The sequence below is a fragment of the Mobula birostris genome, chromosome 24, assembly GCF_030028105.1.
Source record: "Mobula birostris isolate sMobBir1 chromosome 24, sMobBir1.hap1, whole genome shotgun sequence".
Lineage (NCBI taxonomy): Eukaryota > Metazoa > Chordata > Chondrichthyes > Myliobatiformes > Myliobatidae > Mobula > Mobula birostris.
The window spans coordinates 52,847,087-52,859,611 of record NC_092393.1 but is presented as its reverse complement, the minus strand read 5'-3'; the positions used below and the strand labels follow the sequence as shown (position 1 = coordinate 52,859,611).

Here is a 12,525-nt window from a genome sequence, read left to right as displayed (position 1 = left end):
AGAAAAATAGAGCTTGAGCCAATATCAATGAAAGAATTGTGTGTGTATATACTTTAGTGACACAGTGCAGAGTAGACCCTTCTGACCCTTCAAGCAGTGCTGCCCGAGCAACTCCTGACAACCTGATTTAACCCTAACCTAATCATGGGACAATTTACAATGACCAATTAACCTACCTGGTGCATCTTTGGACTATGGGAGGAAACCGGATATCCCAGGGAAAACCCACGTATTCCCCTAAGGAACTCTGCAGACTCCTTACAGAGGATACTGGGATTGAACTCCAAACTCTGACGCTCTGAGCTGTAATACTGTCGCACTGCTACGCTACCATGGCGCCCTGCAATGGAGTAAGCCAACTCTTGCTGGTGAAAGCTATGATTTTTCTGAATACCACTGCAGCTTTTCTCAAGCCTTCTGTATTTCCAGAATCCATCAGACATTTTAGCTTACAGTTAAAAGCACAAGAATCACTTGGTATGGAAACACCAATGCCCAAGAAGTGAAAATCCTCCAAAACATAGTGGATCAGCCCAGTCCTCCCCACTGTTAAGCACATATATACCGAGCGTTTTTTCATGAAAGCAGCACCCATCAAAGACCTCCACCATCCCGCCATCCAAGCCATGCTCTCTTCTCGTTGCTGCAATCAGGAAGGAGGTACAAGAGCCTTAGGTCTCACACCACCAGGTTCAGGAAGTTATTAACCCTCAACCATCAGGGTTGATGAAGGGTCTTGGCCCGAAACGTCGACTGTTTACTCTTTTCCATAGATGCTGCCTGGCCGGCTAAGTTCCTCCAGCATTTTGCGTGTGTTGCTTTAGATTTCCTGCATCTGTAGATTTTCTCATGTTTGTGTTTCTCAACCTATGGACTTTCAAGTACAACTCATGTTCTCAATGTTATATATTACTTATCTATTATTATTTTATTTTTCCCTTTGTATTTACACAATTTGTTGACTTTTGTACATTGGTTGTTTGTCCGCCTGTGTGTAGTTTTTCTTTGAATCTACTGTATTTCTTTATACTTATCGCAAATACCCACAAGAAAATGAATTTCAAAGTAGCATATGGTAACATATATGTACTTCGATAATAAATTTACTTTGAACTTAGATCAAGCTGATCTGACGCCCGGGTATATTTAATAGAAAGTTATTCCAGTTTGTCAGTTGCTATGTCATGAATACAAACCTTGGAAGAGTGAACTGGTTAACATCAAGATTTAGCAATTTAATATGCAATGCAAACTGCTTGCAAATTACAACAGTTTATACACTCAGTGGCCACTTTATTAGGTACACCTACTCATTAATGCAAATATCTAATCAGCCAATCATGTGGCAGCATCTCAAGGCATCAAAGCATGCGGACATGGTCAAGAGGTTCAGTTGTTATTCAGACCAAACATCAGAATGGGGAAGAAATGTGATCTTAGTGACTTTGACTGTGCAACGACTGTTGGTGCCAGATGGGGTGGCTTGAGTATCTCAGAAACTGCTGATCTCCTGGGATTTTCATGCACAACAGTCTCTAGAGTTTTCAGAGAATGGCACGAGAAACAAAAAACATCCAGTGAGCGGCAGTCCTGTAGAAAATGCCTTGTTAATAAGAGGCCAGAGGTGAATGGCCAGACTGGTTAAAGCTGACAGGAAGGCAATAGTAACTCAACTAGCCATAATACCATAAGATATTGGAGCAGAATTAAGCCATGTGGCCCATTGAGTCTGTTCTGCATGTCACAGTAACCATGCGCTGCAGTGGAGCATCTCTGAATACACATGTCGAATCTCTATGTGGACGGGCTACAGCAGCAGAAGACAGGAAGTACCTAATAATGCGGCCACTGAGTGTAAATGCATGGAAAAGGTGGATAATATTACACTATTTACATGTACCATCGGATTGCAAAGATACTATTATTTGTTATGACTGTTTGGGAGCACAGCATCACATTCGTTGACTGAATCACATGGAGTTCAATCAGTACAACATTTAAAAAGTTAGAGGAAGAAAAGACAAGAGTGATTTGGGAAAGCCTAATATGGAAGCATTATTAATCCCCTAAACAGATGTTTATATGTGGAACAAAAAGAAGTCTTAAATAATAGTTCACTGATACATGGTTTATAGCACTTCCACTAATATTAGTTTTGCTGTAACATCTGCACAAGTTAGAGACTGTAGCTCCAAATTAATAATTGGAAACCCAGTTATATATCAGATTTTTGGCTTTTCATGACAGGATAGGAATTACATTTTTTCTATCAAGCCATTCCATTCTCAAATTGGTGACTATAAAATTCCTCATTTGTAAATTAAGTGGCAAATGCAACATCAAAGGTCACTGTGACAATCTGCATAAATTTTGATGATTGCAACAAATACATTGAACTTTATTTGCTTACCCTTGCCATGCAGAGTAATTATATTAAAAATAAACATGCAAATGCCACAGTCTGGTATCCAGAACTGATTTTTAAGCAACAAATTTTCTTTCATGTTAATGATTCACAGAATCTCCAACAACACAAAGTTGGCAATCATTAGATTTACATGTATGGTCACAAGCATTTATTGACTTATACCCACATGAACAGAGCGGCTGCATTATTTTACTAAACCATACATTTTACTTGCTCCACTATATAACCTGGCAAAATATACCAACAGTTCAGATGAGAAGTTATTGACAACTTGACTTTTAATTTTGCACTCTACACTGACAAAGAATAGAAATAAGCCAACATTTCAGCATAAATTCCCAACGATAACTAAATAATATAAACATTGTCTGAAAATGTTTGTTTTTGCTTTATCATCTTTGTTTGTGTACTGATTTTTATTGATTCTACTTTGTCTTTTTGAATGTCCACAAGAAAAGGAATCTCACTGGAGTATATGATATGTATTAACTTTGATGATAAATTTACTTTGAACTTTGATACTACTATGTCACAGAAGTTCATACATGAGTTGATTATATAAAAATAAATCCTAGAAACAAAACAATTCAAGTGTCAGAACAATCTGTTAATTCTGACAAAATAAATCTTGTTATCAGAATGCCCATGATATTATTTTGGTTGATTTAAAGTATTTTAAACATCAACTCTACATTGTTGCTGTCCCCTTCCACATCAGCCGCATTGGGTGAAAACCTTGCCGTTTCTTTCGCATTTTGTCTGTTTTTAACGAGGACGAGTTGCTAGCTCAACCCAGCGAAGATGGAAAGCGTGCCAAAAGCCAGCCGAATTCAAACCCGGGCCCACTGGCCTCTAAGTCTGGTGTGGATGCCACTACACCACCAGCCAGCTAACTCCACACTGATCGTAAAATAAAATCCATAGTATCAAAACAAGTGGCAATGCAAAAAGTGGTTAAGGGGCTCAAAGGAAGGGTATTTGTTTTATCTTATGTAACACATACAAAATGCAGGATGCACTCAACAGATCAGGTCAATCATTGCCCACCCTGACCTGCTGAGTTCGTTTAGCAATTTGTGTACGTGAGCTCCTCTGGATTTTCAGCATCTGCAGAATCTCTTGTGTTTATTGTTTTGTCAAATTAAAAAGGAGGCTGAGGCAGACAATAGATTTATCTTATCCAGAGCAGTTTTATTCAGGATTTGCCATACTTCCTATTGACGAACTGTATATCAAAATGAAGTGACACAAATGTCACACAATTTCAACTACATTGGCATTAAATTTTAACTCCACTATATAATTTGTATGTATATTGTCCTAAATTAGCAGCAGTAACTGAAAAGAAGCCAGATCCAATCACCTTAAATTCCTTCCACCAATGTTAATTTGGTGAAGCAGTTTACTGAAGAGCTGATTGTGGACTTCAGGAAGGGCAAGATGAGGGAACACAAACCAATCCTCACAGATAGATCAGAAGTGGAGAGAGTGAACAATTTCAAGTTCCTGGGTGTCAATATGTCTGAAGACCTAACCAGGTCCCAACACATTGATGCAGCTATAAAGAAGGCAAGACAGCAGCTATATTTCATTAGGAGTTTAAGGAGATTTGGTTGATCACCTGAAACACTCAAACTTCTACAGATGTTGCATGGAAAGCATTCTGACTGTCTGCATCACTATCTAGTATGGGAGTGGGGGGGGGGGGTGGCACTGCACAGGATCAAGGTAAGCTGCAGAAAGTTGTAAAATTAGTCAGCTCCATGATGGGCACTAGGCTCCATTGTACCCAAGACATCTTCAAGGAGTGGTGCCTCAGGAAGGCAGGAACCCCACCACCCAGGACATGCCCTCTTCTCATTGTTACTGTCAGGAAGAAGGTACAGAAGCCTGAAGGCATACACTCTGCAATTCGGGAACAGCTTCCTCCCCTCTGCCATCTGATTTCTAAATGGACACTAACCCATAAACACTACCTCACTACTTTTTATTTCTGTTTTACACTAATTATTTCATTTAACTACTACAAAATGATAAATGTTAATCTTTAAGTGGAGGTTTGATATGAAGCAACAGCCCACTCCCCTACAGTGGACATCAATCTGTTAAATAGATTATCACAAAAAAGTGAAGACTTTCACCAGTTTCGTTTCAATTTAGTCTTTAAATATTGCTAGTTCACAAAAATCAACTTGCAAACTGTTTAAAGAGAATACTCAAGTTCTGACCACTCCACTTCCAATAATATCACTTCCATAATGAATTTTAGACTTCCTATTACATAATAATATCTAAATGGCTTCTCCTGATTAATAGCAACATCTGCAATACACAATGGTAAATATTTTGATGCTTTATGGCTTCACAATAGCACTGAAAGTGATTTTTCTATAGAAATAAATTCCTATTAACATGGGCTCATCTTGTTGGCTACACAGAGAATGATGCTAAGCAGAAGGATCAACCTTGTAAATAGTCTTAAATTGAAGAGATAAGAGCATGACTGCAGAGCAAAACACTTCCTCACTTTAGAGCCATAGCCAGGGCATGAGTGGGGCTGCCCACCTCCATTCAGCATATGAGAACAATTGATGCCAAATGCATTAAAAGAATACAAGCCCTTAATGGAATCAATATTTGATCTAAAATGATTGTTTCAGTTTAGTGTGACTAATAAACAACTCATAATAGGTGCTTACATAACTAAAATATTACCATGATTCAGTTTTCATTTTTAAGTGCAGAGGAAATAAAAACTGTAGATACCAGATGAAGTAAATTTAACATCACGTCATAACTTGTTCCATTATTTTCCACCCTCCCCAGCCAGCACCCACTCCCAACCACCAAGAACTCTAAATTTCAACAATGTGCAATATTTCTCTGAATACCTGGGATCTCTCTTTGTAATTGGGATCCATCGCCAAGAGGCTGGCTAGGATGGAATCAGAATCAGGTTTAATATCACTGGCATAAGTCGTGAAATTTGTTGTTATATGGCACCAGTACATTGACATACATAATAATAAAAACTGTAAATTATGGAAAGGGGGAGAAGCAGTTCCTGAATTGTTGAGTGTGTGTCTTCAGGCTCCTGTACCTCCTTCTTGATGGTGGCAATAAGAAGAGGGCATGTCCTGGGTGATGATGGATGCTGCCTTCTTGAGGCATCACTCCTTGAAGGTGTCCTGGATGCTGGGGAGGCTCGTGCCCATGATGGAGCTGACGTAAGTTTACAACATTCTGCAGTTTATTTTGATCCTCCACAGTGCCTCCCCAACACTAGACAGTGACTGTGATGCAGCCAGTTAGGATGCTCTCCATCTGTGGAAATTTGTGAAAGGTCTTTGGTGACATACCAAGTCTCCTCAAACTCCTAATGAAATATGACCACTGTCGTACCTACTTTGTAAATGCATCAATGTTGGGACCAGGTTAGATCCTCAGAGATGGTGACACCCAAGCTTGAAATTCTCACTCTTCCCACTTCTGATTCCTCTATCAGGACAGGTGTAAGTTCCTTCTCTTAACCTTGCAATCCACAATCAATTTTTTTGGTCTTACTGATGTTGAGTGAAAGGTTGTTGCAACATCACTCAACTAGCTGATATATCTCGTCCCTGTACGCTTTCTCATCGCCATCTGAAATTCTGCCAACAATAATTCTGTTGCCAACAAATTTATGAATGGCATTTGAGCTGTGCCTAGCTGCACATTCATGGGTGTAGAGAGAAATAATCATGGATGCCTCAGTTTCATGTAGAAGTTGACCATATTCTACACTGAGAATGCAAGGAGGGAAAGGAGTGCAGATTGTGGAAGGAATAGACACTTGGAGAATTCCTGAGGTATTCCTATAATCAAGCTGGTGAAGGGTTTCAGCCTGAAACACCGACTGTTTATTCCCATTCCATAGCTGACATGCTGAGTTCCTCCAGCATTTTGGATGTGTTACTCTGGATTTCCGGCATCTGCGGAATCTCTTGCGGCATGTAATCAAGACACGTTGAAGCAGCAAAGAAATACATTGAGCGACACAATAAAAAGAAATGCAAGGTCAAGGGTTAAAATGTCATGGTTACAAAGGGCACCTTGAACGACTTTGGCCTAAGTGGCCTTGCTTCCATATACCATATGAAAATGACCAAAATGCTCTAGGCAGCAAACCTTGAAAAAGAGCAAAGAACGAAATAATGAGATATAACCGTCACACAACACACACTTCAGGGAAATTCAAAAATTATGCTTAAGATCTTTCAGCAAAGACAAACTATAATAAGTACTCCTACACTTCAGCATACACAAGTACTCACTGCCAGTATGCTCTGCAAAAAGTTCAAAGAGAAGAAAATTTCAAAACAGTCAACTAAAGAAGTATGTCAATCCTTCATTCCCCTATAGTGCAGATTAATTAGTATGAAACCCCAACTCGACAGCCACTGTAACAAAATTGTCTAAAAGAAAATACTCAAAATGTTGGTGTGCTGCTAAATCTTAGTAAGAAAGAATATCCTGAGAAATAAATCTTCTGGGGATTCATTTATTTAGGCCATCAAAGTTGTTGTGAAATTCAAGATTCAAGATTGTTTATTGTCATTTTTTTCCAGTAAACAAGTGTAAATGAGAACGAAATGATTATTACTCTGGATTTGAGACAGCAAAAAAATCTTTCATAATAAAAAAAATATAAAACTGTCACTTTTTTCAAATGCGGCTTCACTGATTAAATCCTTCTTTCCAAAAAGGCAATTTTTTTTCTTAAGTTACCATGATATTCCTCTCTATGTCTCAGTACCCAAATTACTTGTCAGAGAACTCAGGTACATAAGGACTTTGTCAATTATCTATTTTTAAAAAAATCTTAGTTGTGCTGATTTCATTGACATGTTTGTGTTTAAAGTAATTATTAAAAGTTAATTATTAATAAAAATTATTATTTTATTATTGTGTTCTCTATCTTATTGTGATTTTTTTGTGTGATGCATCTTAAATATTGAAAACCCCATAAAAGATATATTTCTCTTTGCTCATCAGAACGATCAAATGAATTATACGGTACAGATAGGTCATGTAGCTTATGAAGTCTACTCATTCGCTATGTAGGTAAGTAATTTTGTTTCACCCTCAATTCTTCTTATTCCTCATAATCATCTGCAGTTTCCCCTTAATCCCTTCCATTCTACTGTTCTCAACCACTCTCCTACATAACCTGGGGATAGCTCAAGGCTTCATAGAGGCAATGGACTGCTTCTGAACTATAGTTATTGATGAAACATAGAAAATCATGTGCTCCACAAAGCAGCAATGATGATCCTGACTGCAACAGAGCACAGCTGCTGGAATGTGAAACAACACAAAATAAGCACTGGAGGAGCATCTCTCGAGGGAATTGGACAGTTGTCATTTTGGGTCCAGACTCTTCATCTGGACTCAGATGACTGGAAAATTGTTTGGATTAATATAGATCAACATAGCGGTTTGGTATCTGGAACAGGGCTACAAGTCTCAGTTAAAACCATGTTATGTTAGAACTGTACGCGCATGGATAACTTGTTTGAGGTATCAAGACAGTTCAGCAAAGAAGCTGTACCACACCTTAGTGTGTCACTAGCTTTTATAATGATGATCTGTGTAAGTTCAGTTGAAGTTTCTCTCGTTACTCTGTGGTGCAATTTGTGACTTCATTTTACTTAACAAAATGTAATATTTCAAACTTGCACACTTGAGTTTCTAATTCAACAATTCCCATTCTGCAAAGTTTATGTCTGCTTGTGTATGTTGTTGGTATCCTCAGTACTGGCCATTTCCACACCCAACCCAATTTTGCTAACACCAACAGATTTATAAGCTGTCACTCATATAGTTTGTGAAATCATTGACAGTTTCCACCTAGTAACAGGTTTACTGAAAGCAGAGGTTGGAAGGTTTTTGATTAGTAAGGGTGTCAAATGTTACAGAGAAAAGACAGGAGAATGGGGTTGGAGGGATAATAAATCAGCCATGATGGAATGACAGAGCAGACCCTATAGATCAAATGCCCTAATTCTGCTCCTATCTCTTATGGTCTCATATCTTTACTCAGTCTCAGTTTTCAGTCATGAAATTACTCATTCCCACATCCTATTCCACCTTAGCAGAGATCACTGGAAACCATTAGGGGTCCTAAACAGCCCTTCCAGGTGAGGCGACACTTCGCCTGCGAGTCTGTTGGTGTCACTTACTAAGTTCGGTGCTCCCAGTGTGGCCTGCTGTACATCGGTGAGACCCGACAGAGATTAGGGGGCTGATTCGCCAAGCATCTACGCTCCGTCCGCCAGAACAAGTGGAATCTCCCAGTGGCCGCTCATTTTAACTCTACTTCCCATTCTGATATGTCCATCTATGGCCTCCTCCACTGTCATGGTGAGGCCACACTTAGGTTGGAGGAACAACACCTTATATTCCGTTTGGGTAGCCTCCATCCTGATGGCATGAACATCGATTTCCCCAAATTCCGGCAATGCCCCCCAAACCAACACCCCTTCCCCATTTCCCATCCCCTTTTCCCTCTCTCACTTCATCTTACCAGTGAACTTTCCAGCTCTTTATTTCATCTCTCCCCTCCAGGTTTCACCTATCACCTAGTGGTTCTCTTTCCCCTCCCGCACCTTTTAAATCTATTCTCAGCTATTTCTCTCCAGTCCTGCCGAAAGGCTTTGGCCCGAAACATCGACTGTACTTTTTCCATAGATGCTGCCTGGCCTGCTGAGTTCCACCAGCATTTTGAGTGTGTTGCTCAGATTTCCAGCATCTACAGATTTTTTTCTTGTGGATAAATTGCATCTACTCATTTAACCTTGAAATCATCCTCTTATTTCTACAGAGTTCAAAGATAATGGTCAACAAGTGTTTCCATTTGCTAACACTTCAGTATTTGCTCTATTATCAATACCAAGTTACTACTCAATAGTTCTCAAACACACTAGATTATCCTTTCTTAAGCAAACATATTATGTAAACTATCTGTATATCCACCAGCGCTAATGAATTAATACACCTGTTTCTTCTGCAGATGCTTTGATAACATTTGGATGTAATATGTCCAGTCCATGGGTTTGTGCCTTGGTACTTTGTTATTTTTGTACTAATGATTTGTTCATTTCTAACCTCATATCCTAATTTCATTCTCACAACTATCACTCACGCAAGGACTAAAGAAAAAAATGACTACTTCTACCATTTTATTGTTGTCCAAGATTTTATCTTCATCTGATCTCAACTCACTTTTCCTTGTTTTGATATTTATGACTGAAAGAGTATTTTGCTAGCTGTAACATCCTGTGATAACTGATTTCATCACTACTCTATGCAATCCCAATATTTTAAAACAATTCTTTCCCATCTTTCACATCTGCATTCCATACAAAGCGCATATATACATTTCACTATATTCCTTTAGTTTAAGTTACTCAGACTCTCATAAGGTTAATTTGTTTTGGTTTTTGGGATAATATACATCATGCAAGCTCCACTGAACATCATTTAAAATGCTTTGCACTGCAGCTCCACATCAGCATTTGGTAGTTCAGCTCATTGTTTCCTTTCGTTTTCTCAACTGAACTGATCAACATCAGCTTTTCTCCACTCTGTTGTTCAATATGCTTACGTCTTTCTCGCTTATTAGTTGAAGTGATGTAGATTATGGATTGTTTTGCTAGATATTCTCCTACTCTAATCTGATCTCATTTATTCTAGAGACACAAGATTACTACAAATGATGAAATCTGAAGTAAGAAACAAGCATTTTTTTCCCTCCACAGATGTGGCCTGACCTGCTGAATTCCTCTGGCATCTTACGAGGAAGCATAATTTTAAGGTGATCGGAGGAAACTAAAGGGAGTTAGGTTTTTAACAGAGAGTGGTGGATGTGTGGAATGCACTACCAGGGCTGGTGGTAGAGACAGATACATTAGAAACATTTAAGAGACTCTTAGATAGGCACATGGATGAAAGATAATGGGGGGTTAAGTAAGAGGGAAGGATTAAAATGATCTTAGAGTAGGTTAAAAGGTCAGCACAATATCATGGGCCAAAGGGCCTGTACTGTGTAGTAACGTTCTATTTTATATCTTGCTTGTTGCTCATTTATTCCTGGACACACTGGAGGAACTACTGCATATCCTTAATCATCTTTACTCATCTCTTCTAATGTCAAGGTAGTCAACAGACTCTCCCATCCTATTACTGATCTTGATTCACTTCCCTAATTTATTAGCACATTTCCTTCTCCATATCTCTTCCATAATTAAAGAGAATCCCAAGGTATTCCATACATCTATCAAGAGGATTAGGATAACTAGGGAGTGAGTAGAATCATTCAAGGATAAAGGAGGGAACATGTGCTTGGAGATGGAGGATGTGGCTGAGGTCCTAAATGAATACTTTGCATCAATATTTACTGAGGAGAGAAAGTGGAGATTAAATAAGAGGGTAATGTTGGGTTCCTTAAAGAACACTAAGGTGCAAAAAATCCCCAGGACCTGATAGCATTATCCCCCAGGTTACAGAGTGGTTGGTAAGAAACATGCAGGGGGATCCAGAGATGGATTTACGATGCTCTGTAGGTGTGTCAGGACCAATCTTTCTAATGATTTCATAAAATATGAGGCCAGTACCACTGATCTCTAGTCACTGGATGTGGTGGGACATGTCCTCTTGGGTACTGGAACTAAGCAGGTAGCCCTGAGCACCGCCAGGGATGGAGGACATTCATTGCTGCCCTAAAAGCCAGTGGCATAACGGAGAGTAAGAAAGTTACTGTGGATATTCTGCATCTGCAAAATCTCGTGTTAAAGACTGACTTAGCAGCTTAGCAGCTGGTTCTTATGACTGTTCAGAACTAAGTACACTGAAGCCTTTTAAATTTTACAGACAATCAGGCAGGATAGTTTCAGTTTAGCTGGTAATGAGTTACACAAGCTTACTCGTGCAGGTCTCAATATCACACCTAGCGGTACATTAGACATGGCTTGGTGAAGAGTCCAGAAAGCGGGTGCAAATTAGAATGAGTGTGGAAACTGACCCGATGTTTGCAAAGAGAGTTATTCAGGAGCAGATGGCAGATGACATAGAGCTGACAGAGCAGATTAGAACAAAGACCGACTCAGCAAAACATGGAAATGCACAGCACGGTTAAGAGGTCAACAGCATCTGGATAAGTGGAAGGATTTAGGACAATACAAAGGCATCGAATCATTAAATGGATCATTATTCATGCACAAGAAAGCTATTGCCCTGCTGTTACTATCCTCATTCCCTTCCTGTCAGTTTTTATTATAATTTCACAGATTCTAATACATTTCTAATATTAAATGTGTTGAATAATACTGTTAAGTTTCAGACTTACTAATTTTGCAGGGCTCAGGATAAGATCCAAGAAAGACAACTACATAAGCACGTGGCAGAATGGAACTTGTACAAAAAAAAACTCACTTTGCACAAATAAGTTTCAGTTCTTGAGAAATCAAAAGAAAATCTGCATACTTTGCCCACATCCCACATGAAATGTTTTCCATGCATTTCCTTTAAAATGAAACAACGATATTACTCACACTATCCACAGCCAAGATTTTGGCCCAGATGAAAACAAGAAGTGGCCTCAATTCCCGGGCTGAACTCTGAAGTAGTTTCAAAACATATGGAAAGATACCAACGGATAAAGCCTGTCAATGAAAAGCACACGTGTCAATCTTGCTAATAATATCTTAAGCTTATATTTAAAAATTGGACCTGATTTCCAATGTATTAATACAAATGTTATGTTCTTCCAAGTAATGCTGCTGTATTTTCCAAAATAAATTCTAATAAGTTTTCTACTTATTTTTATTGGCGGTACAGGTGTGAAGCGGTTAGCGCAAGAGGTTACAGTGCCATCGATCACTGATCCAGGTTCAATTCCCGCTGCTGTCTGCAAAGAGCTTAGATGTTCTCTCCTTGACTCCAGCTAGCTGTGATGCTCTGGTTTCCCTTCACATTCCAACGTCAAATACGTGAGGGTTGGTGAGTTGTGGGCATGCTACGTTGGCAGCGGAAGCATGGCGATACTTGCTGGCTGGCCC

The 12,525-nt window shown here is 39.1% G+C and overlaps 1 protein-coding gene across 3 annotated transcripts in view; it reads right to left on the bottom strand.

Moving 5' to 3' along the window:
• Nucleotides 1-12,525, bottom strand: part of rptor (regulatory associated protein of MTOR, complex 1) — a 491,598-nt gene that overhangs the window by 219,974 nt on the left and 259,099 nt on the right. For all 3 annotated transcript variants that reach the window (XM_072241994.1, XM_072241995.1, XM_072241996.1), the window contains exon 13: nt 12,019-12,129. In XM_072241994.1, the coding sequence (XP_072098095.1) occupies nt 12,019-12,129 (111 nt within the window). The remainder of the gene's footprint in view (nt 1-12,018; nt 12,130-12,525) is intronic.